We start from the raw sequence: 27,898 nt of genomic DNA, 5'->3' as shown, positions 1-27,898 counted from the left end.
CAGGTTCAATCAATGTTTGTACATTAACCAGCACTCCATCTCTCTCACACACATCAAACAGTGTCACCAAAAATACTCTTACTCATTACCAAGTGGACTCATTTCCGTAAAAGCTGTAATTTTTGCTAGGGCCTAATTTTCGTGAATTTTGTTGGGCCACAAATTCAACAACGTGCAAAAATATCATGAACGGACTAATGTTATTGCACTGACAACAAAAGCCTCTTGTAAAATTGCAGAAACAACATCCCACAAAAATGTCTGTGACCTGCCCATTTGCAAAAATATCTGTATGCAAAAATAACAGCTTTGGCAGTATGCAATAGACTTTTGATTTTTATGAATCAATTCAGGTTTTATGTATGAATATTCTACACACAGGTTTTTTTGTATAACTCTAGGCATGTCAAAAGCTTGCCCAGGGTTCAGTTTATTACCTGATAATTTGTGATTGTCAAGCAGAATTCAGTCAGAAGACAACAAGAATTTAGAAGACAGAAATTGAAACATCTAGAGTCAATCACTTAAACATATACAATGAGCCCAGTATCATACCAAAGTCAAATGTGTGGTTGTCTTTTTAATATACTCATGTGATTTCTTACACTTTCTTGAACCTACGCTTGGCAATAGTAATTCATGTTTTCAAAAAAAAAGAAGGGAAAAGAAGAAACTGGTTATACTCAATGATTGAGCTTGAAATGGGTTGCTTGGGTTAGACTCGCGCCTTAAGCGTGAGACTTGGTTGATCTGAATTTGGATGATTGGTCCTAGAAGAAAGATGACTTGGTTGTAGATTTACACTTTGACCCTTACCCTTCTCTAAGATTAATGTAAGAAATAGATATCTCTGGTCATTTTTTAAACAATGAGTCGGCACTGTTTGAATGTGGAGTGCTGTCATTGTCTATTATGGATGGCGGTAGAGTTCCTAAAGTAGTAACTGGGCCATGTGCATTACCAGATGAATTGCCCTGCTAGGAACATGGAATGAGAACTTAACCTGTGCCAACAGGGACAATGCGTACAAAGAATTGATCTATCTCTACCATAGGGGGATGATGGAACATCCATTTTCTGATGTAGGACTACCTCTTTGTCTCTTCTGTTTGGATTTAAGTATACCAGTATGTATGTGTTTTGTGTGTTCATGCACTGTAAACGTGGAAATTTTCATGTTTCAACTAATTTCAACAATGCTCAGCACATGGTAACATGAAATTTGTGTGATTTTAATTGTGCAGAATCAAAATAGAAGATCGCAGGTCATATATAACAAGCAAAAAAAATGTGTGCTCTTATTTTTCGCTAGTCTCATGTCGTGCAAAATGTGCAAAAATTTCCGAACCGCAAAAATATCCATTTTTACAGTATGTGTGTGTATGTATTATCTATGTGTGTGTGATGAAAAGTTCACATACAGCTGTACATTCCCAGATTTCAGATATCAATGTGCAATCCAATTTGCAGATCCCCTACAAATATGGCATTTAGGTGCATATACACAACCTGTAACTGAAGAGAAATTCTGACTGACAGGGGATCGAATTTTTGGTAACAAGAAAATTTGGGCGCATTCCTTTGATTTCATTCCGTAGGGCTAGTCAGGGGCGGTGCTGGAATGTGTAAAATTTGGTTGGGTTCAGCGCACTTTTACCAGCATGCTCATTTCATGCTGCGGGCTGATAGTCCCATATTCCAGATACAGTGGATAGAGTGAGATTTGGTTGCTAGGGTTTGAGGATGAGCGGAAAATGAGGCCATCTGTTCTGCTGGAGCAATGTTATAGATGAAAGCACATGCAAAAGGGGATTTTATTTTAATTTTAATTTTTTTCTAAGAACTTGGAATTTGATCATTCTTCAAGTAGCAATCCCCGCTCTTGTTTTGAGGTACACTGGTATATCTGACACAATCAGATCATGAGCTTTAATAAGTATTTTGGAGTGGATTACAGGGCCATTGATATACCAATAGATGTTCCTGTCATATAGAAGGCTACCTGTTTTGATCTCTGTAGCTTTGATCCCTTTAATAGGCTCGCAGTAAATGAAAAAAAAAGATTTATCCCACCCCCAAACAGCCACCGGAAACACTGAAATACCCAGCAAATTTTTCATCATTTAGTTGATTACAATGGAGTCTTTAGATGTAGTTTAATATGCACTGTGAAAATAGGCTAAATAATTAATTAGATCTCATTGTATCATTTGGGTTAAGAATGTGATGGAACAAAACTATGAATGATGCTAGACTTGAGTTTTTTTCCCCACTAAATGATGAAATGTATTCTATATGTCCTGATCATATCTTTTCTTTTGAACAGTTTCTACATTGATAATAGTGCCAAGAGGCAAAGGATCCCATTCTGATTTCTTCTGTCCTGGTATATGTAAGAAAATTAATGAAAATTGTGCACTTTTTCAAGCAAACAAGTGCGATTTCATTTTTTTTTTCCGCTAAAGAAAATTACAAAGTTGACAATTACATTTTCATTAGCAAAGCTTTGAACAACATTGTAGTTTTTTATCAAGGATTGGCAATGAAAAGAAAAAGATGTGTGTATCAAATGAGTGCACTTTTTTGTTTATCTATGTTTTACTCACCATAATGCAAAAGTACTAATATCCTCTGATATTATTTGGTATCTAAATCAAAGAATAAAATGATATTGTCTGTATAAAAAACTAGAAAAGTGTCTTTAGTGACCTGTGACGAGTGTATGTCTGCTGAAAACTAACCATTACACATGCCATGAAAATTACTTTATATATCTATAAGTTATCCTTTAACTTTTTGCTGTGCTAACATATTTTGCAGTCTTGTAATGTGGTTGTATGTATTTTGTAAGTGCTATAATACATACAAAATATTGATCAGTAATGATACTGATAATGGTAATCATCATAATAAAGTTGACAGATTAATGTAAAGAACATGGGGGATGTGACAAAAAGATATTTATGTCCTTAATGAGATTTTCTTCACAGTGAACATCATTTTGTATTGCCTGTCAGAGAACATTTGTTTTATTTGTTCTCACGTTTTACTGCAGATAAAATTTGCCTGAAATTGCCTTTTTGTGTAAGGTACAGAGACATTAGCATGCCGTAATGAGGTGATTAGAGCTTGAGTTTCCTCAAGCTTATGAGAGTTTGTGTCTCTTATGAGCTGGGGATTTCATCCATTTTGCCTTTTGGAAGATAACCAGGAGCATGCTATAGCATTGTAAAGACTGCAAGATGTGACTGGCATAATGTGCTCGTAGTCACAGAACAGAGCTCAGATTCTCACACATTAGTTTTGATCAGATCAACTTTTCTAATCCTATGGCCACGTGCTATTTTATTTAATTTCATTTCATTTCAACATATTTTGACTGGAGCTAAGATCAGCAAGTGACTGCTGTCTTACATCAAGGTCCTGCACAATCCAAGTTTAGAACATAAAATCACATTTTCATAGGTATATAAAACAGACAAAGTTTGAAGGAGCAAAACACCCAGTTGAAATCAGTGATACCTATAACCTGGTGTTGAAAATACCAATTCTGTTTCAAAGCTAGTATTTTCTGTTTGAAAATTGGTCTGAATAGTAAAGAATTTTTGGTTTTGTTTTGGAATAATCAATTTGCAAGTCCATATATACAATATCATTGAAAGAGATTTCACTGTGCACAAGTCACATACTTAATTCATCAGCTGTCTGGTAGGCAGGTGTGTAATTTTACAAATTAATCAGCGATAATTCAGAACACTTCCCTACCACACAACATAGGCTGGTGCAGTCATTGCTAAGCGTTAAAAGCTATTGATTTCTGTCACTGCAGTGTGTGTGTGTGTGTGTGTTTATTGATTGTGGGAGACATTGACACAAACAAAATCAATGTCAATAATTAATTTTGGGTGTGTAGGATGTGTATCACGTATCGAAGGATGAATCATAGACTGCATAGTTGCGTGGACAGTATGTACATTGTAGCATTGAAAAAAAATGATTACAAAAGATGTGATGCATACAGTGTACATGTGCTGTTGGTGGTGTAGATCAATACTTGAGGAATCATATTAGCAATGAAATGGCACAGCTTTATAGGGATGCTGTCATTAATTACAAGAAGTCTTGGTTTAGACTAGTGTTCAGTCATCCAGGGTATGGGGGGGGGGGGGGGGGGGGGGGGAGTACTCAATTGAAAAGGTTAATCGCATGGATCAAAAATAACCATGCATCTGTTACTTCTCCAAAGATGCCTTCAAGGCGCTGTCAGAATCAAATCACTGTAGAAGTTGATGATGCATTCACCACACTTAAGCATACCATTCTGCATTAATTACCAGCAAACCCACTACACCAACATAGTAAAGATTAGACATTAGGAAGCATTTACAATAATTAATTTGTAGTGCACCTGTTAAGTCAGAGATCTATTGCCAAGATTTTGTTTTTGTTTTGTTTCTGTTTCTGTTAAGTTGCCTTGCTTTGAAAAAAAAAAAAATTTTCATACTTTGTTTCTGAGAACCACATATATATGGTGATCCATGTGAATAACCATTCCGTGGATCATCAGCAACAAGGTAATGAAGTCAAAGACTGGTGAATGCCTAATCACCACTGTTACTGTAAAACGAGGAATGTTCTCGTGCATTTTAATTCCACGAATTTCGCAAGACCCAAGATTCGCAAAATTAAAATGCACATGAAAGTTCTTGTCTACGCTACATGCATTGAATGTTAGAGGCAAATTGCGACAATTTCATTTTCATTTTCTGAGTTACTCTGAAAAATGCTTTTTTGTTTTTTGTTTTTTTTCTTTGCTGAACTTTTTAAATACAGAGCTTGTTTTATCTACCATCCACATATACCTGCTTCATACTACTGAAAATCATGCAAGTGAAATCATGCAGTGTATTGTAACAAGTTGAAAATGTAAACAGTTTTATCATCATTCACAGACTAGAATCAAACCAAGACTCATTCTCAGGCTTGCACAGCTGACTAAAAGTGTGGAAAATTGAAAAAAAAAAAACTAATATCAAACATGTTTGCTCTTTTCCCCAAATATACAGCCACCGCAGAAAGAGGCCAACCTGAACACCAAGAGGGATAGTGAGGACGACGAAGACGAGAACGAGGAAAATGAGAAGGAGGAGAAGAATCAAGATGAGATGAAGGATGACATTGTCTCTGTCACCTCCGACAAAGAGATCTGTAAGAAGACTTCAAGTAGCTGAGAAACCTTTTCACCACACTAGACTCTTTCTCTATGAATGGTTCATGACATTTGATCAAAAACTCAAGTTTCCTCTTCTAGACATGGTCTCTTTGCTCAAATGTGGCACAATAATAACTGTCATGAAGTGCGGGTGTCCATATTCATGGGAGCTTGATGCCTCAATTGTATTGTGTTGAAATGATTTTAACTTAAAGTACCTTGATTTTTTTAAGGGCAGATGAAAGAGATTTCATTCAGTACTTCCTAGACTTTCGTTAGATAAGAAAATTACTTTCAGAAAAAGAAAGAAGAGTTCCAAATATGGACATATAGTTGTTTGAAAGAACTCTGCACAAGTGAATATCTTGTACAGTCCTTTTAAACTGCAGTTAGATTTGAATCATCCTAGCTTCACCTTGGCGCAAAACGCCTCATCTGCCTCCCTTCCAAATCTTTAACAATCATGGGCATACATACTCGGACTGGATCCGGACAGGCGTCTTTTCCAGTGGACCACCAAGCTTGCACCCGACAGCCAATGCTGGTTCTAATCCTTATAGCATGCAGCCGGTACTGCATATTTATTCAAATTGATGACTCAAAAACACTGATGAATTTGGTGCTATTTACGTGGATGTAGGGCGATTTGTCAATCAGTAGCTTTAAGAATAACTTGATGCAAGAATTTCATTAATTTGAGTTAACATGCAGTTTGAAGGTTGTTTGAATCCAACCCAAAGAAGACAGACAGAGGTAATCACAATGCAGGTGTTAACTTTACAATTTTATGTATTGCAATATTATAAATATTATGTTTATATGTTTACATGTTTTCCAATTTCCTATAAAGGACACTCCAATTTATATGATCAATGTATATATGTATGTACATAATGATTTTGTTTAATTGGGAGTTTTGAATTTTGTTTTGTCTTTTGCAGCGAGTAAACTAGCAATAACATCCCCCAGCGAGGGAGGCAGTAAGCCCCTTAGTCCCCCAATCATCACCCACACAGCGGCCACACCCCAGGGCTCCCCCAACGTGGACATGCAGCGAGCCTTCCGCAGCACCTTTGTGGACGACACCAGGTCTTGGGATTCTGACTCTCAGTCCCTGGTAGGGTCCAAGGTTCCCATGTTTCATATAAAAGAAGATGTCAAATGATTGTCTGTGGCGGTGATTTCTGCTGCCATAGGAATTATCAAAATACTTGCAGTTGAGCAGTAATTGTTGTTGCCTGTGCATTGCTGTGGTAGCTATAGTATAGTGACTGCAACTTGCAGAAGATATGTTATTGCTTTATTAAAGCAAGAAAGTAAAAAATGAATTTATTTTGTGTTGCTAAACACAGTGATCAGACAACTCTGCTCAGAGAGATCTCTTATCACCAGATGAATAGAAAAAAAAAACTTTCTAATAACGTAAAAAATTATGTCTACCTGACATACCTCTGATTTTGTCTAGATGTTAATGTTTTTTTTTTTTATTTCAAATTCAGTGTTTCACTCATAAAGAATATTTTTTCTTCCTCTTCTTTTTCTTTTTTCTGTCTCTCTCACCATTTCTCTTGTTCCCACCCCCCCCCCCCCCCCGCATACATTTTAACATTTTCATCCCCACAATTCTATCTCTCTGTTCTGTGCCCACATCCAGTCATCCCTCAACATCCGGGGGTCACCACGCCTCTCACGTAGCCCTAGTGCCAACAGTATGGGCAGCCGCCGTGGGGGCAGTCTCAGGAGCCACTCGCCCAAGGATAACAAGCCAGGGGGCAACTACCTCACCCCTTACCAGCCCGGGGACGAGCTGGGGCAGGACTCCGACAGTCATTCTTCCGTCAGCATCAGCAGGTGAGTGTGATAGCGCCCTCTAGTCTGATTTGTCGGATTCGTAGAGATGCTATTGTGCCATGACCTGGGTGTGTCAGTCAGAGGAATATACAGAATCACATTGGCAGCCAAGTATTGAATTGGCAGCCAAGTATTGAATAAGCACCTTTTTGTGTATGGATGAAAGGCAGATTCAATGAACATCTAGGTCTATGTGTCCCATTGCTACAGCTAAACTGTGATAATACACTGTGTATGACATTCCAATGCCACTGTTATTTCGAATGTTATTATAGATGACATATGTGCAAGTTTGATTGCTTTAAATTCTTGGCTAGTACCCTATTTTCTTGTCTTCTTCTCTTTTCACATTGTTTGTTCTCATCACATCAAACAAGCATTCTTTTTGATATATAGGACTGAATAAGAAATGTTACAATAAAGGGGTTCTTCATGTTGCCTTTGTTTATATATGAACTCTACACAATCATTTAAAATGGACTCACCAAACAGAAGTTCGCTGCACGACGGCTCGCACAACGGCTATCTCCCGGACAGCGACAACAACGACAGCCGGCGCACCTCCTACATCTCCTGTAACGGGGGCTCGGTGACGGCGATCCCACAGGCCGACACCCAGGTACCCGAGGCGGGTACGGAGGAGAAGGACGGGCAGACAGAGGGAACGGTGCCGGAGAGCTTCAGCCACATCGACGACCCTGATGCCATGGATGAAGCGGTAAGTTGGATCCCACAGTGGGACCATCCCTGTTGACACTTTTACATTGACCACAGAAGCTAATAGCAGCAATCTTTTCTCTACATCATTACTGTACATGATACCCTGTCTGACAGACCAAAGAAATATCAGTGATGGATCCAGAGGGGGGCGCACCCTCTTTATTTTTGGTTAAAACAAAAGAAATGAAAAGAAAAAAATGGTGGGGGAGGGAGCGTGTGCGCCCCCTTTAATTTTGCAAAGGCGCCTCTCCTTTACGGAATTCCTAGATCCACCCCTGCTTATATCTATCGTATTTAAAGAAAGAAAAATAATGGAAAAACGATATCAACAAATTTGTGAAGTTTTCTTTTGGTATTTTCAAAGGGTGTATGCTGGTTGTTGTTGTGTGTGTTTTTTTTTTACTTGGCAGTCAATCTTGGGATCAATGCTTGTCATGAAATGACAAATGTCAAAGTATTGTTGGTTCTCTATCACTTCTTTCCCCCCCTAGTCCTATCAGACTAATGATGATTTTGCTAGCCTATTGTTTTCGTGTTGAAGCGATTCCCAAGACATTTTCTCGTTGCCATCATTTTGGAATTATGAGTGAGCGCTGACAATTTTCATGAATCTCAACATATCTTCAGTGTACACAAAAAGCACCCACTCCAATGCAGCTCCAGCCCTGCGGCATAAAAGAAGGACAAGTCTCAACCCCCTCCCTAGCCCCACTGTAGCTCTCGGCAGCTACATGCTGTAACGCAGCATGACTGTTGTTCTATAGCATCGCTGCTCTGTCGACATCTGTGTTTATATTTTCGCAGCAACGACTACCTTCGTCTCTTGCACGTGACACTTCCATCTCTAGCGGATATTTTTCTTCCATTTTCTGCAGCTTCTGGAAGAAAAAGAGAAAAAGAAAAAAAAAAAAGCTCCTATGTATAAATTAACTTGCCACTTGCACTTTTGCATGATTTTTGTTATGTTTACTTCTAACAGCTACACCGGTGCATGGACCACAGTGTGTGTAGGCTACAGCCAAAGCTTGCAATGACTGTAGAAGTCTCTGATGAAATTACATGAGATTATATCAAATCTGTTTCCGATGTAATCTTGTATGTTGTTGTTGTTTTCTTCCTCCTATCTTTCTCTTCAGCATGATAATAACTGAATGTTAGTTCTCTGTATGCCTGTATCAGTGATACAGCCCTCTATTAATCTACTTGATCTTGTCTGTTAGCCTGATACCAGCTTATGTCGGGAGCATAAACTTACATCTGATGAACATGTCTTTCAATGCATGCTATGCTACAGACCTTTTTATATAATCCATTCCCCCCTCCCCCCCCCCAAAAAAAAGAGAAAATAAAGAATAAGTGTCTGATATCAGTTGTTTGAAGAATTATGCATCACATCACGAGTCCTCCTTGGTTGAATGAATGTTTCCATTTTGCTGTGGTCACATGTCCATCACATTTCTCATGTTTGCCATGTCTGCATGATTTCTTCGCCCTGAAGCTGGATGTTGGCTGCCATTGTGCAATAAGCTGATGCCTGGCTTTGATTTCTTTCTGGGCAGTGCATGAAATAAAAAAAAAAACCAAGCTTCTGCATGAGAGTTAAGATTTAAAATCAAGATTATCTTGCTATGCAGCCAGTAGTAACTTCCCTGCTCTTAACAAAAGCTTTGAAGTTTAAGAGAGAAAAAAAAAATTGCCTCATACTGGTACTGTTATGTCCATCACACTATTTAAACATTCTAGGATAGCTTGTAGGCCTTGGCGTTAGTGGGGATCCGTAACTTCAAATGAGCCCTGGGCACTATTGACATTTCATTTGCAGTATTGACTCCGAGAATTAGATTTTCTTGGAGCGTTGTGGGATGTACCAACAGACACCATTTGTGAATGCCCAGAATGTGTTCCTGGTCCAAATCATGTCGGAATGCATTCCAAAATTATATCACCCATTCAGATTTTATCACAGATGAACAGTGTTCCCACTTTGTTGTTGTTTTTTTCGAAATTGGCATGTATGGATGGATGTCTGGATATGCCTGCATAAGTTTATTTGTTTTTTTTTTTTCATTTGTTTCTTGTTGGAAAGAAAAGTTTGAAAAGATTTCAGTTGTTGTCTTTCCTGGCAATATGACAAGCAGCTTCCATTCAACATTGGTGCAATGGAGGAAAAAAAAATTCTTGTATCACTTTACTGTGTCATGAAGCATTCTTTTGGTCTCATAATTTTTTTAAACAGAAATTGTTACCATGCATACACTCTATGCTGTATATGATCAAGTTTTGAACACTTGGAAAAGAAAATGAAATGATTTAATCCAATTATAAGTATTGTAAAGCAATTCTGTCTTGTCATTCCAGAATAATGGTTTTTATGTCATGTATTGCTGTTACATCTCTCATAGTTAACCTAACTTGTACCTCCATTGCATCACAGTTTAAACAAATCACACTTTTTCTTTTCCCTGGTTTGTTTTTATTCAGAATTACAAGAATTAAACAGTGATCAATGGCACTAACTTCTTGTAATGCTTTTGATGACTTGTGTTATGACTCTTTCAGTGTCCGCAATTCCATATATGGATAAAACACTGTTGTAACCTGCTAGTTTTTTTTTTTATTCAGCCTAGAAAAAAGAACTCAATCACTCCATAGTATAGCTAGACAGTGCATCCACCCTGACCTGAGAATAAATATAGAACTAAATATAAACTGTAGTGCTCTGAATGGAACGTATTGATTATCTGTCTTGAAAATATGGCTTACATGCTCATTTTACAGACTGCATGTACAGCTGCACCTGTGTGTACATTCAAGACATACCACATGCACATTGTACACATCACTGAGATGACAAGATACACTGATTTATAGAGAAATAGACAGTATTTCTTCCCTCTCTGTGCTAGCTGTTTGTGTAACCTACTTTTTTGTCATTCTCAGACGAAAATTTGGCACATTGCATTAAATACCGTCAAACAATTTTCAGCTTTACATCACCTGTATGCAACTACAACATCACAATGACTATATTCTCATTGTATATTCACACAGCCTATCTTTACTCTCTGCTATTCTCTTGTGTCAATTCTTAAACTAAGAATTGTCAATACTTTGTATACATGTCAATCTGTCATTCCCAAATTTGTCAATTTGCCCTTCTTTCTTCTATCTTCTGTCTCCCTCCCTTTTTGTCAATCTTTATGTCTGTCTCTCTCTTTCTCTCTTTTTATTTCTCTGTCTTGCTCTTGTATAGTTGCGCCCATAGTCACCTGTTATGACATTGTTAAAATATTGAGAATAAGAATCGGTGAAATCTGGTAATAGAAAATTATAGGGGTATGTCTGTGTATGCTTACATAATATACATGTATGTATACATGAAATTTTGACTTCACATAGAAAAATTGATAGACCTAGAGAATTTGTCACTTTTAAGATGTTTACTTTTTTTTTAATGAAACAAACGAGACAGCTTTGTTACTAAATGGATGTCTGAGTTAGAACTTGTTTTATGCTTTTCCTTTTGAAATCAGTCTGTTCTTTGGCTACTGTTTATATTTTTTTGGCTGTCTGTTCCACTATAAATGATGCATTTCCCTTGCATTTTGCAATGCCTGTGTCTGTCAAAAAAAAAAAGCTTTTCCTTTTCCTTTTGGCTTCATTTGTTGTGTCTTTCATCATCTTTGTCAGGTGATGCCCTGATCGCTGCAGCATTTTCTTTTAAGTTTTACCTGAAACACTCTCCATCCTACTCAAAACATTATCTTTATTTCTTAAAACATCAACATTATCTTCGCCATCATCATCATCGTTACCATTACCATTTTTTACCACATTTATTATCATTCCGGCTATGCTTTTATAGATTATTGCCATTAATTTTATCATGATCATCATCTTATTGCCTATACTTGGTAATCCCAATGTCCTTGTTATTATCACTGTCATTGTCTTAATTATCATCACCACTATTTCCATTAGTTTCACTGCCATTTTTGGCATCATTATCATTACCACCAAGGTTTGAATCAGTGCCATCATCTTCATCATCATTGTCAACTTCCCAGTTGTATTTTAAGCCATGAATATCTTCATCATCACTTTCATCTCCACTGGACCATCATCATCTTTATCATCCTCATCATCTTCATTATCATTATAATTACGGAAGGGAGGGAAATACTGGTGGCACTACAACAGGTCACACATTCTGACAACAAACAAATCACCCCCACCAATGATATAAGACTCAAATAACAACAAAACTTTAATCCTGCCCTCACCTCAAGTGCCATCGCCCATAGCCTTGATCCATCTTTTTCTCCAACGCGGGCCAAACAGGCCACACCCACTTTGCAGAAATGCATATTCATGACATCATCATTACAATTGTTATCATTATTTGTTTTTTCAGTACACTTCTGTCAATGTTTCAATCTCTAGCTGTCATAGTTTTTGTCATCATCCTCATCTTTATGTACTTCACCACTCTTGCCAGTTTCTTCTTCAACATCATCATCTGCTTCTTTATCATTATCATCATCATCATCATTTATCGTCATCATTATTTATCGTCATCATCATCATTTATAGTCATCATCATCATTTATCGTCATCATCATTTATCGTCATCATCATCATTCATCGTCATCATCATCATTTATCGTCATCATCATTTATCGTCATCATCATCATTTATCGTCGTCATCATTTATCGTCATCATCATTTATAGTCATCATCATCATTTATCGTCATCATCATTTATCGTCATCATCATCATTTATCGTCATCATCATTATTTATCGTCATCATCATTTATCGTCATCATCATTTATCGTCATCATCATTTATCGTCATCATCATCATCATTTATTGTCATCATCATCATTTATCGTCATCATCATTTATCGTCGTCATCATCATCATTTATCGTCGTCATCATCATCATTTATTGTCATCATCATGATTTATCGTCATCATCATCATTTATCATCATCATCATCATTTATTGTCATCATCATCATTTATCATCATCATCATCATTTATTGTCATCATCATCATTTATCGTCATCATCATCATCATCATCATTTATCATCACTGTGTCCCCTTTCAGTACCATTTCTTCCATGGCCATCCTTTTCATTATAAGTATGATCCACATCATTATCATCCTCATTTGCATTATCACTACTGAGACAATTATTATTGTAGATATTATTTTCATTACTCATTCATATTTCATATTAAGTTAAGAATAATGCTGGCTTCTTCTACTACATTCTCCATCACACTGCAAGTTTGACAACTGGGTCCTGTATAGTTTCCTTTTGTTTCATTCTTTCTTAAGATACAGTGATACATGATTGATTAGGGATATTAAGTAAGCACTGTGATGTTGCATAGCAATGACATCTTGAACAGCATCATTAACAAAATATATGACATATTTTGAGATAAGATAACAATTTATTTCACCAATTTTGCAATTTTTTGAATTACCACCAGTATTTTTGGTTCTGGTGTCACTGTTATAGCCATCTTCATTTCCGTGACATTTCTTTATTGGAAGTCAAAACACATTTCATCACCTTAGAAATGTGTATAATCATCATCATACAGTGTAGTCTTCATCATCATCATCATCACCACCATCATCATCACCACCATCATTATCACCATCATCATCATCACCATCATTATCATTGTCATCATTTTCATCATCATTGCCCATTTTGACTTCATCATCATATTTTTTTTTTAATTTAAGTATTATTTGCCATATTTATTTATCACATGGTTGTCACTCTTGTCATGCCCCGCTTCTATCCCACCCATGACAGAAGTGTTCATGCCTCCGATGGTTACAGGCCTCGTTTACTGGATGTTCAAGGGTAATTCACATGTTTCGTCTGGCTTGAAGTTTTAACCTTGTCCCTGTCTGTATGTGTGTGTGTGTGTGTGTGTGTGTGTGTGTGTGTCTATATGTGTGTGGCTGCTTGTAGCTTGCTGTGCATATCAAATTCTAATGCCGTGTGTATGACCTTGAAGGCAGAAAAGCATCCAGCCTCGACGACGTGACACAGAACATGAATAAATCATTTGCATTCTGATAAGGAGATTTCGAACAGACAAAGGATCATGACTAAGTGTCTTGTCCTTACAATGGTGCAGCAGTGGTTGAACATGCCTCTTTTGTACACATGACAAAATGACTTGGATGGAAACACTTCTCCCCTTCAGATCACTTATGAGGCATGTATGTAGTATCCAGAATCATACCAGTGAAGTAATTCAAAGAAACAACCAAGAAAGCCTAAACAAAGAATGTAAAATGGAAAAAAAAAAAAGAAGCAAACCTGATTGTACCAAAAAAAAAATCATAATATGTAATGAAAGAGGAGACTCGGTGCATGCTGTATTTTTTTTTATACAGTTCTAACAGGACAAAATAGGGAAATATATCTGTTTTGAAATGCTGCCAAATTAGAATCTGAACACTTTTTGTGAGGGCTTTAATGAATTTAGCATGTCAAAGCTTGAAGTGATGAATAGATTGCTCAAAAACCTCTAGCTATGTTAATGATTAAAGGGAAATATTTCATTCATAAGTTATGATCAAGTGACAGAAATTTGATCTCGCCTTCAGGGTTATATGTCGCCACTGTAGACTTCTTTGCTTCCTGCCAGCAAATGCATCGCATTTCCTGTACTCCGAGGCTTTCCCAATACAATAATACAATAATGTGTTCATGCCAAAATGAAGGAGTGGTTTTTGGCAATTATAATGGTTTTTATAATTTATTCAGAGGGTCACATTTCTTTATTTAGCTACTTGCATTTTCTAGTTTTAACTGGACACTGAAATCAAGTGTTTAAAAAAAACTGAGAATTTCATCATTTTTTTATCCTTTGCAAAATGTTTTTTCACCCTTTCGTATCAATTACCACAAAAGATAATCCATCCACTGCTGATGTGGAAACATTTGAAAACCTTCTCTGTCAGTATTATGTTGTGAAACAAAGATTTCAAGGCAGAATGCTGTAGTGTAGATTTCATTTTGTTCTGAAATATTCACAACACAGATTTCACCAGATATTTACATTAGCTTTATATATGTCAGTCACCTTGAAGTTAATTTCCTTATCACAAAAAAGAATGTTTCCATGTGTCCATAGATTTTGGAAGACATTTTTCCGGACAACATGAGTCTGTCTTTAAGTCTAGTATAGCCCTGGGCATATGAGCAATGAATGACACCAAATTAATTTTCAAGGCTCCTCTTGCCCGATGCTCACTTTGCAATACACTTCTGTTGCTATATTTCAATATGTTGTTTGTATCAAGCTAATCAATGTGTGTTCTTAACATCATGCCCTGAATTTAACTTTTCTATGTGTTTGTGAGCATAAAAAAATGAAACATATTGATATCAAAATATCAAAGTTATATTGAAGTCGTTTGGAAAAAAAGAAGACATCATATGACAGCTTTGTACAAAAAAAAAAGGAAAATCAATTCAGTACATAGTGAACATTCGTACACCTACATAATTTGGTAATCACAGCCAGAAATATAGAATTCCGTGCTTTGTAAGTGCATGTGATATATTATTTGTCTTTTTTTCTCTCTCTTTTTGTCCGATAACCTCTGAAATATCTCAGAAAACCCTTTTCATTATAAATTTTTTTTGGCTAAAATATGTAAAACACATAGATAATTGAGTGATATACACTAAATTTACTGTGTGCCATAAGTAGAATTTGCAATTGTGTTTATTGATTTATTCTATAGTTTGCTTTGTTGCGTGATAATAATACAATTTTCGTTGCATGCTCATGAGCTCAATATAATCAATATGATTAATATGATTCTGTGCATACAGTGGAGGTTTTTTTTTTCTTTTTTCCATGAAGAATGAGGTTGGTTTTAGAGGGATGATCTTACCCAGAGTAAGAGTTTGCATTCTGAAAATGTGTTCATTCTGTCACAAGCTGTCCAAGACAAAAGCAAATTTTCTCTGGCATTTCCTGAATTGATAAAACAAAGTGGGGCTCTTTAACCTGTTCTACCCACATGCAGGCATTGTTTGCCAGACAGATAAACTGTATCTATGGCCAAATCATGCGAGACGGCTGAATTCGTGTCTACCCTTGTCATGGCATTGAGAAACAACAATTCGTGCATAAATGCCATGTTGTAATTTACAATGCCTCCATGCACAGAGTCATGGTTTCTGTCGCTATGGAAACACCGAGAAGTCTGTAGAAGGTTCCCCCCCCCCCTTTCTTAAATGTCAAAGATTGCATGGGCTTTGCGAGACGCATAGTTCAGAGTGCTTCTGGAAGAAAGTATCCCAGGATTTGCATTGCATGCACTCATAACATTACTCAGTGGCGTTTGACTGTGCACCATGAATCTATTATGATAATGATTTCTTTCCAAACAGGTTCCCCATATCACAATATTTCTCTCTTGTGCATGTCCCATGTACATGTAATGTATGACATGTAGGTTTTTATTTGTCTCATTCTTTAAACAGCATTGATGGCTGTTAGATTTTTTATGATGAAATTTCTCTGTAGTGTATCCTTTCATTTCAAACTTAAAAAGTCTTTAACTATTCTGTACGGTCAAATTTTAGATATCATGAAACTATAGACACTATAGTAAAACTAAAAAAAAATGTAATCAGCATAAGATTAGTTGCGTGTGTATGTGTGTTATGGTGTATCATTACAAGAGTAATTAGCTCAACACAGATAGAAGAAAGATATTTCCTCATGCTTTTAACACAGAAACAACGATTAGAGTCTGCATGAAAGAGTGTCAGTGACTCTTTGCCGAAATGTTTCTTTCGAACACCATACTAATTTCTCCATGTCCGTGTTTGTGAAATCCTTTTTTCTTCTGTCACCTGTTCTACCCATCAAAGTTTGTGTTTGATTTTAAAAAAAAAACCCACATCAGCTTGCTTCGCTTCATAACTTGTTTTTTCCCCCCTCCCCTTCCAATAGAGTGATCCAGGCAGTGAAGGACAATGCACACGCAGGAGTGCTACGTACGCGAGTGAAGCAAAGCATGATGACGAAGTGTTTTATGATGATGGTGATGGTGATATAGATGGTGCCAGTCCAGTGTGCTGCTGTTGCCGGGTAAATGACCATTCTCTCCGTGCTGGCTCTCTTAGCAACCACCACATGACCCTGATTCCTTCGCAGAACCTTTTAGGAGAATTGTCCCATCTGTCAGAAAAAAATGCATGTTTAGCTCCAAAAATATTGTTCTAGAGTAGAGAATCACATATGCATTAAAACACCAATGTTGCATTTATCCTAGCAGGTTAGGGACAGTGTGTTTGAATAGATACAAAATATATGGAATAACTAAAAGCTGTACTGAGCTTGTCAGCTATATCCCCATGTTGATATGCCAGTTTAACTTATCACAAATTCAAAGAAATTCAAACAAAAATCCTTATGTGCGAAATGCAGCTACAACTTAATACACAGAGGGGGAGAAACGGTAGGACGTCTAAAGGGATATAAAATCAGCACAGTGTCTGAATGGAGAACAGACGTGATAGCTGTGCACGTATATATGTATTCTATGTGCTGTGGTCTAGCATCTGCTTTAACTAAGCTAACTTTTATCAGCTGAAAGTTGATCTTATCTTTCCACTCCGCACACGGTACGACATATGAATTGACGTAATGATTTGGATGAAAGATTTTAACTTCTTCCGTGAGGCTAATAAGTACAATGACAAGAAATGCAATGATGGTAATGAACAAAACTTTAACAGTACATAACACACATAGTGATATGTCCCCTTGTGCTCAATTATCTGCTATTGTAATTATCATTTTACTGGTAAAAAAAAGTGTAAGGTAATGTGTATTAGATACTTCTTTTAAAAAGAAAATTGTCTTTCAACCCGTGACTGAACTGAATTTTCTAATGAGAATATCCTGTTGTTTTCTACATTTTTCTGTGTGTACTTCCCCTCCCTCAACCTGTCATCTGTTTGGCATGAATTTGGAAAAAAAAAATGTGTTTTGGTCCAAACGCCCTGTTCCCATCCCCTCCCCTCTTCCTCGAACTGATCATCATCTGCCTTACTCCTCAAATTGGCAACCATACTGTGGGTGAGTTCTTTGTGTGTCAGCATATATATAAATATATATCTATATCCATTCAGCCAGACAAGTGCCTGGCCTGCATATAGTTAATATTCTTGGCATCCATTTCATATCGCATACTTGGAATTCTTGCAACCATTGGCCCTGTAACCTGCATGACTGTTGCATTGTTATTTCGCAGTTCCCTAGCTGCCATGGATTGTATGCTTGGTATATGCTGTACATACACATCTATGTATTAGCCACGCATATGTTTGTCTTTGTATCTGTTCGTCTTCTAATCAAACAGTATTTTCCTTCCAGGGTTAACATCGTAGACTCTCTGTCTTTATCCTCTCATTTCGATGTGCAGCATTCCATCCCAGTTCTGCATACATACATGTTTATCATTGTCGCAGTTAACAGACCAGGGAGATTGGAAAGTGGACACAGCTTTTACACAAGTTCATGGTCATTTGTGAAGCCCTATTTACACAATACACCTGTGTTACATTCTGCAATGTTATCTGACCATTATATCTCATGTGTAGGAGAGTCTGTGTATTCTCCTTTTGTTATGTACATCAGATTATTTATTTGTGTGTCTGTTTGTATCAAAATGTATGGCAATATACATTCATTCTCAATGTATTGTTGGCCATTATCATATGTGTCAGTGCTATTGCTGTATTTGTAATTGTTTATATCTGTGCAGTTATTCATTTTCCATGCATTCTGTAGGTTGTCATCAATGACTAACTTTGCCAATTTGTGTTGTTTCTCTCTTAACCTAACACTTTCTTCACTAGATGTAGCTGATGGGATATTAGCACAACCACATTTTTCTTCCATCTATGCAATTTATCAGGCATCCTTCTGCATCATCTTTAGAATTATTCTTACGGAACATACTTTTAGCGAACTATATACGTAGCGCTGCACATGCATTCAGATTTGCTCATTCAATGTATGATTGACTCCTAGATTCTCTGATAGTGTGTTCTGCAAATTCTTTTGATTCTATGTGAGGTTTCGGAAGTATCTTAGAATATCCTTGGTCAGTTGTATGCCATTGCGTGAAATTGCTTTTTTTTAAATGAGCATACTTGAATTCAAATGACATTATTCCATATATTTTACTTTCAAAAACAGAGACCTTTTCATAAAAGTCCCTAAAAGTTCCAATGTGGGTTCTTCACTTTCCACAAAATTCTTTGATCCCCAAAGTCTCTGAAAAGTATGAGAAATTGAAAACAGCTCCAGATGAAGAAAATGTGTTCAAACTGTACATAAATTTTTAGAGTTTTGTCAGTTTTTCCAGTTTGGAGTTCTGTGATATGGATATAATTTAGACAACTGGATGTACAAATAAAGCAGGACATGTAGACAAATTAGAATATACATGTAATATGTATGAATGATTATTCCTTCTTGTACACAATATTTTGAGGGGCAAATGGATATTTGAAGAAATGCTTGGCAAAGAAAACCTCAACTATATCATCCTGCTCCAATTCTGATGGAATGTATGCGCAGAAATTGTATCTATATCATTGGTTGTTGCTTTGAGGATCAGCACAATGTATGCCAGTATAGATGTAATTATATTTTCATAATTATATAATTTTTGCAACTTATAGGCACAAATTCACGAAGGTGGTGCAATTGAAACCATGGTTTAAACCATGGACAATTTGTATGGAGCGCCAAGTGTCGCATGGCCTATTTCGTTAACGAAATGATCATTTTGTCGACGAAATGACGGATTTCGTAACGAAAAAGGCCATGTGACACTTGGCGCTCCATACAAATTGTCCATGGTTTAAACCATGGTTTCAATTGTACCACCTTTGTGAATTCGGGCCATTATGTTTGATTCTCCATTTCCAAGAATTACCGACCAACAAGTTTCATTTTGATGGCACATGATCAAAGAAAAGGAATATATTGGATATTGCACACACACAGAGACTACCTGTAAAAAGTGTATTTTGTTATAAAGACTGTGCACTTCCATTAATGTGAAAAACCTACAAATGAATTCATTTCCATGCCCAGCCATGTTGTTAGTTTATCATGTTTGTTAATAGATTACCCATGATGCAATACCATGTAATGAATATGCGTAGATTACCCATGATGCAATACCATGTAATGAATATTCATAGGTTTTTGGTCAAGTTTCTCTTCCTCATTATATCTCTTTCCTTGAGGCTACCAGAGGCATTATTTCATTTTATGTTCCTTAACACACAGAATGTACTACTCTCAGCTAGAGTAGCTGTTCAGTAATTGTGATATATTTTGGTGCTGATTGTTATAATGTCATTATCCTTGACATTTGCACTTCATCCTAGCAGACTGCCTTTATACACATACTCACTGCTCTATGAAAAGCTAACTTCATGGATAGTCCTTGGGTAGACTACTGTCCACGAGTGATTATAACTTCACCACTTATATATTTACCACCCTTACGATATCATTTAACACAGTAATCATATGTTTATATCACTTTAAGAGTGGAGAGAGAGTAAAATTCTGGATGTGTAATCAACTCTAGATACTTCTATTGCACTGGAGCCTTTATATTGTATACTTTTATCATGACATGAACTCCAGTGCATTAGCCAATTGAAAAAAAAAAATGGGGAAAAAAATATCTAAAACATCTTACTGTTATTTGTGAATACCAAATTATCTTCAGATGTTAATACACATGAAAAGGTCCCAATTTTATTCTCAGAATTTGTCTGTCATGTATGAAGCTATAAACAACTAGCTGCATATGGTGTCATTGTACTTGTGTGTTATTTTCAATCTGCACCATTCTTGCAAACAAGTAGCAAACTTTTTGAATAATTTTTCATATACATCACTTCAACTCTCGTAAATCTGTAATGGTGTGGAAATATATTATGTTTATCTATCCTACCACAATGACTCCTTTGAAAACCACACTATTCACCTGTTTTTATATGTTCATCTCAGTGATAGTTTGTTGATCTTTTCATTTAAAAATCCATATAGCTTTGTGTATGTGTTGTAACACATAAAGGCAAACTATGTACTTCAATTCTGATTCTTCTGACTATGCAGCTCTATTCAGCACTCTTTGCCCAATTAATTTTGCTCTACTTTTGCATCAACTCTGTCCATAGTTTTTTGTACTTTTGATTTTAGAAAGTTTTTGAAACAAACAAGTGAGATTGATGGGTGTACAAACTAATTACCAGGATATAAATGAGTATGAAAAAAAAATGATAGTAGTAGCCATCATACATGGCTATTCGTACGTGATGCTGCTATCATGTTTTTATCTACATATCAATGAGTGTTTATCAGTGATATTCTAAACTTTATTATAACTGATGATGTAAGAGAACAAATCATAAAAGAAAAAGAATTTGCTAGATAGTCTGTGTGATGTACCAAATGTGTTATTTGAAAGTAATACATGTACACACGCACACACACACACACACACACACACCCACACACACACTTGAATCTTGAAGTTTGACTTGATTTGTGCATGCTGTGTGAATGTCTTGTGTTCACCCCAGGACTGTAACTGCCTAAAGTGCTGCCCGGAGCCTAAGGGATGCTTCCTGACCAGAAGGGAGTACGCCATCTACCTCCTGTCGCCTAGCAACCGGTAAGGCTACTCTAGATGCCAACAATAGGATAACAAAATTATATAAAGAGCTTGTGGAGATACCGTCGGAGAGGAATGAATGCAATAGCATAAGCTTGGCCTTGTCATTGAACAGACAGATAGATATCATCACATTTAAAAATCAGTTAGGGAAATGAGCGCATCCGTGATCATTGACATGAACATACCGTTATATCTGCTTCTTGTATATTTCTCATATGCATGTCCAATTTCAATCATTATGTTGTATATTCTATTGAAAAAATGAAAATAGAATTTGAATTGAATTGAATTAAACCTGGAGATAAAATCATCCAAGGGAGAAAGTAAAAAGAGATGTACCAAATTGATGCTCTTTGACCACAGATTGTTATATATTATTCTCAGTTTAAAAACCACATCAAGACATTATGTTGATGATGCTCCTTGTCTTAATGTATCTTGCTTGAATGATAAATCTTGCGGCAGAGAAATACAAATGTTGTGAGGGTTTTCCCTAATTTCTCAATGGAGCTAGAGGCATGTTCTTTTGGATACCATAAAAAGATTCTAAACCTACTATGATATAGAATTTAAAGGGACCATGTAGTTTTGGTTGAGACCATATTCAGGTGTCTGACATTTTGGGGTGAGATAATGAGAAGCCTCTTATGAATATGAAAGAGCATGTAATTCCAAGAGGAATTCAACATTTATTTTATGAAAATTGGTTTTGAAATGGCTGAGATATCCAAACAGAGCAACCCAACTTTTATCACAATCACTTTGTGTTACTTTGTTTTTGGACGTCTCAGCCATTCCAAAATCAATTTTCATCATATAAACTTTGAATTCATCTTAGAACGGTGCGCTTCTGCACTATTTCACAAGTGGTTTCTTGATATGTCGCAAAAAGTTAAAAGCCCAATCCTCATCTCCACCGATACTATACCATCCCTTTAAGCTAATGAGGGAGCGTGATCGCACAACCAAATATTTGCTCTCATACCAGTATCACTGTCTACCTTCCCCTCCGATGATCCAGGTTCCGGCGGAGACTGCAGCGCCTGATCGCACAGAAGTGGTTTGACTACACCATCCTCCTTATCATCTTCCTCAACTGTATCACCCTGGCGATGGAGAGGCCAGGCATTCAGCCAGACAGCATCGTAAGGACTGGTTTTGAATCGTAATAGATGGGAATCTGTAGAACAGACTCACATCAGGACATTAAGAGCAATACTACCAATTAACTGATAGCCAGAAGACTATACTATTCAAGTGGTGTGCTTTCTTGGGTCTGCACAAGCAGAATGATGCCAAACAGTACAATTATTACTAAAACAATGTTGATAGTTCCAACAAGTATGCACAGGTTCACTAATTTACATGATGAAAAGAAATATGTATTTTCACCTGAATCACACAAAAAAAGGAAATAAAATCACAGTCAAATTTACTAATCCAGTCAATGTTATGTCTCTTTAAGATGAGTGATTTTTCCAAAGTTCAAATCAAAGTCTAAAAGTTTTAGTCAGATTTTGATGGAATGGTAAATTGAGTTTTTTTTCCTCCTCTTCATCCCATGACCATCTCACTCTTTGATTCCGGCAGGAGAGAAAGTTTCTGACCATCTCAAACTACATCTTCATGGGCATCTTCACCGTGGAGATGGCCATTAAAGTGCTGGCAAAAGGGTTCTGCTTTGGCACCCACGCCTACCTTCACAGCGGCTGGAACATCATGGATGGCAGCCTGGTGATCGTCTCCTGGATCGACCTCCTCATCACCGCCGTCTCCTCCAGCAGCCCCGAGATCTTCTCCATTCTACGGGTCTTCCGCCTGCTACGTACACTCCGCCCTCTCAGGTAGCCATGGCAACTGTTATGGCTTCAGGGGGGGGGGGGGGGGAGAGGGGGGATTTGAGGGAGGATATGGAGAGAGAGTGTCCGTACGCACCTGGGTCTCCCGCAGTTTGGATTAAAGCCATACATATCAGACACTGATAATGATGTCATACATGATTACAAATCTCTTCCAGAGGCGTCTTGCACTAGATTTGTTAAGCCCCTGAATCTCAAACCTTTCCATTTCCGGCCATCCGTGCTTAAAGACCCACAGCACGCCTAACAGGATGAGAAATCGTTCTGTCTTTATTATACTTACTGTACCTCATTGTTTCTTTCAGGGTGATAAGCCGCGCCCCTGGGCTCAAACTGGTGGTCCAGACACTCCTCTCATCCTTGCGTCCCATCGGCAACATCGTCATCATATGCTGCACCTTCTTCATCATCTTCGGCATCCTTGGTATTCAGGTCAGTGATGCGGTTGTCCTGGCTACCACTCAGATTCCCACAATATGTCATTGTTTGTCTGTTTGCTGTCAGTACAGAGTAGCAAAGTTTTGTTCTACATGAACTTAGTTTAAAATGTAAATGCATTAATTGTCGGCAGAAATTTATGAGGGAAAGGACTTTTGTTAGCATACTGTGGTCTATTGCAAAGTCTCTTATACCAGTAATTGGTTGGTGAGCAGACATATGTAGAGAAAATATATGAAATGATAGTTGTAACATAAGTATGTGCAAAAACACCTGGCGGCAAGCTGTGTGGTGATGATATGAGAATGAATAAATTCTTTTTAGTTCAATAATTCAGATAATAAAGGTTGATAAAATAAATGTGTAGTGGACTGTCATGAGAACACAAATTTCATTCTCAGGCTCTGAAATTGTCAAATGTTTCTTAGGTTAGATCCAGAATTTTATTATTTGGTCGGTTATTTGTCTGTGCAGATGACAACAGTAAGAACAGCAGTAGCTGCAAAGTCTTGTAAGATGTATGTGTAAACCCAGATTTTCCCTTTAAATTTGCCCCTGAATCCAGCTCTTTAAGGGCCAGTTCTTCTACTGCACTGGGCCCAACGTGCGACACATCAGGAATAGGACCCAGTGTGAGGCGGACCCAGAGAATCTGTGGATCAACCAGCAGTACAACTTTGATAACTTGGCCCAGGTACGATGGTCCACACAAACAACTTCATTCTCATACCCATGTATATGTTTGTTCTGTCTTGCATAGGATAATTCTAGAGATTTAAGGCATTGTATCCGAGATATGTACATGTAATTCCCATAATATTAGCACATGGTATGCCAAGCTCGCGTAACCATTGATCAGCTTAATGTTATCAGTACAAAGTGACCCATCAGGATATGATCGATAGCAGTGAGTGTATCAACAAATGGTCCATTTGTGGTACCCACCTCGTGAGCCACTGACGGACCATTTTGTAGCTCTTTGTGTGGGACTATTGACAGTCATATAATATGGCCTGTTGGAAGGATTCTGTCTTTATTAACTTTGTAACCCTAATGTTGCTGTCTGTATTTGATCCACCTTAGCACTTGTAATGTCTTGTTTTTGAGTTCAAGACATATGTTTAGGGCACACATACATCACGAGCACCACTTGTCTGCCACTACTCTGGAGACATGCAGTATGAGAGCCGAGTTTTGGGTCTCAAAATTCAAGCTTTGATCTAGAAAGCTATTGCCCAAAGGAGATGGGGCTGTTGGACGCATACTGTTTGTATATTGACCTCTTATCATGAATTCAAGATTCGTGAAGGTTATTGTATTTAGGAACTTAACCTGTTGAGGATGAGTCCTGAGTATACTCGGGCAGGGGTCTATGGGAAATGCGTGTTGTAGCAAAATCAATCCGTCCTCAACGGGTTAATGTACATGATGGACTCGATGATTTTGACATATCATCTGTGATTCGTCATACATGTTGGCTCACGACATACAATATCATGCATGTACCATCTGTGGGGATCCTCCTTTGACATACACATTTTTAAACCAACATACAGAGAAAGCACACAAAATGTGACCAGCGTGTCGAGCAGTTATGTTTGCATGCATTTCATCTTATGTAGGTTTGACTTGTCGGTGAAGTTGCTGATGACATCTTCTATGGATAAATGCTGAGGGATTCAGCTAGTACTAGGGACTTTTCATTGTGTGGACGTGAATGCCTTACTCGTACAAGATTGGTTACAAATTGCTGCAGTCCACCCGTTATGTCCGTGGTGTTGTCACCCATTTTGATTTTCAGTGTGTGCCTTTTACGATGTACTGCTATGACGTCATAGCCCTGTCCCCTCCCATGGGCTGGCAATTTGTGCGCCAAGCGATGACATCACTCACATCCTGAATCTAAGGGGACGTGAAATAACCGCGTTCGCGATTCTGGCATTGGACGTGCTGGAGAATCTTCAGCATGTGCAGTTCCTGAAAATGACATTATTACGTCGACAGCCACGTCCGGGACGTGAAATCGAAAAGTCCCTATTGTCTGATTGACTAGGTCTGATCTCTCTCTCTCTCGATGCAGGCGCTGGTAGCACTCTTTGTGCTAGCATCCAGAGATGGCTGGGTCGACATCATGTATAATGGGATCGATGCAGTGGGTGTTGACCTCCAGGTAAGTGACAGGTGTCATTGGTAGAAGGGTGTGGTCATCACTCTTCCTTCCAAATTATGATTGACAGACTGTAGGCACAGTCTCGTCCATGTGGCTTAAGATCCAAGTGGATTTGCTTTGCTGTCAAGAAACATTTATGCTGAGATCACCATCCTATTATTTCCATCTTTAAACTATATCCCTAATGTGAGTGATGAATGGAGTATTTTTTTTTTCATTGTGAGGATAGATTAAGAGAGGGTGATTTGTTGACAGGTGATCAGTTTATTCCTAAGATCTTTATCACCATGTGAATGGTCATAATTACGTGCCAAAATATCATTTCATCAAATATCTAAGAAAATTCATGTTGTCCGCCCAGATGAGAGTTTAAGAAAACTTAAAGCATTCCAATTTCAAATACTATTAATACAAGTATCAAGATCATTTTTATATATAAAACATATATACCCTCTCAGATCCACCACCTGAGAATACCTTTAGGCTTTAGTCACTAACAGATGGCCTGTGGTGCTGACAGGATTGATTGAAGTGTTAGGAATCCACAATGTAAAAGAATTAACCTCTGCCTGTCCACTACCCCAGCCCCCACCCCCGAAACTTAAGTGCTCATCCTGACACATTAGACCACATCTTTCCCCCACCTATTCAGTGTGCAGAGATGCCAACTTTTCCTCTCTTTTTTTTGCAGCATTTTGTACTGTGTTTTGCCATGGGAAACACTGTTTTTTTCCACCAAAAATATGCCTGTTTAGCCCTCAGAATACTGCAATACTGTTGAAAAGTTTGGCATCCCAAAATGTGGTAATAGCACGTTCTTGTTTCTTTTGGAAACCAAATGTTGTGCAGCCTCAGCGTGACCACAACGAGTGGCTCATCCTCTACTTCATCTCCTTCCTGCTCATCGTCGGCTTCTTCGTCCTCAACATGTTTGTGGGCGTGGTTGTCGAGAACTTCCACAAGTGTCGGGAGGAGCAGGCGGCTGAGGAACTGGAGATGCGGATCCAGAAGCGGCAGCAGAAGCTGCAGAAGGCGCGGCAAAGTAAGAAGAGGGAGGAGGAGGCAGAGAAGGCGCGAGTTGCCATGGCGACCGTGGTGTACGTGGCGCCCGAGGTTGGGACCCTGAGTCCTTCAGAGAGGGCTGATTGCGATGACATGGGTTTGTACAGCACACCACACCAAAAACATGACGCGTCGCTCCATTTCAGAACTCGCCCTGCCGCAAAATACTGACATCTTCCTCTGTTGGGCAGTCACTGGTCATTTTCCATCTACATCTAATTTACAGCCACGGGTGTAGAGTTCATTTTGCGGGTCACAATGTCGGGGCATCAGAGTCATAACTCTCTTAGGACGGTCACAATATGAATTGTTCTAACGATTTTATACCCTACCCTTAACAAACATGTTATGGTTGTGGTAAGATACAAACCAATCTTTGACAGATGGATTCATTTGAATGGCACTCGCTCTGCTACAGGATACTTAAAATGGCAATTTGAGCCATGGATGTAAAGAAAAGAGGATTGTGTCACGCCAAATGAAAACATCTTGGCAAACTAAACACTGGGGGTCTGTAAATTGGGTGATCATTTATCAGTGTGTATAGCACAATGTGGTGATGGGCATATTCATATTGGTTCGCTGACATTGCATTCCAACATAACAGTTGTTGTTGTTTTTTTAAACTGGCAGAAGCATATTCATCCATCCTTATTTCACTACTAAGAATTTCTCAGTACATACTATAAAACCAGAAATATTTGAGGCATGAAACTTTGACAATTTGGAGCTGACAGCCTTAATTTTTCGTGGCATGAAGCTTTAGTGAATGGCCACTGGCATTCAATGCATTGTGCAGACAA

At 37.8% G+C, this 27,898-nt stretch overlaps 1 protein-coding gene across 1 annotated transcript in view; it reads left to right on the top strand.

The window, feature by feature from the left end:
• Positions 1–27,898, top strand: part of LOC139743563 (voltage-dependent T-type calcium channel subunit alpha-1G-like) — a 256,942-nt gene that overhangs the window by 176,879 nt on the left and 52,165 nt on the right. The window contains exons 13-23 of the mRNA XM_071654043.1: positions 5,067–5,208; positions 6,154–6,329; positions 6,867–7,063; positions 7,556–7,781; positions 21,472–21,563; positions 22,588–22,711; positions 23,157–23,410; positions 23,731–23,857; positions 24,429–24,557; positions 25,944–26,033; positions 26,883–27,192. Coding sequence (XP_071510144.1) covers positions 5,067–5,208; positions 6,154–6,329; positions 6,867–7,063; positions 7,556–7,781; positions 21,472–21,563; positions 22,588–22,711; positions 23,157–23,410; positions 23,731–23,857; positions 24,429–24,557; positions 25,944–26,033; positions 26,883–27,192 — 1,867 coding nt within the window. The remainder of the gene's footprint in view (positions 1–5,066; positions 5,209–6,153; positions 6,330–6,866; positions 7,064–7,555; positions 7,782–21,471; positions 21,564–22,587; positions 22,712–23,156; positions 23,411–23,730; positions 23,858–24,428; positions 24,558–25,943; positions 26,034–26,882; positions 27,193–27,898) is intronic.

The sequence above is a fragment of the Diadema antillarum genome, unplaced genomic scaffold (assembly GCF_040938485.1).
Source record: "Diadema antillarum isolate AM-2024a unplaced genomic scaffold, OU_Dant_1.0 seq00001096_RagTag, whole genome shotgun sequence".
Classification (NCBI taxonomy): domain Eukaryota; kingdom Metazoa; phylum Echinodermata; class Echinoidea; order Diadematoida; family Diadematidae; genus Diadema; species Diadema antillarum.
Note: the sequence above shows the minus strand (reverse complement) of the source record. Positions and strands in the feature narration are given on the sequence as shown.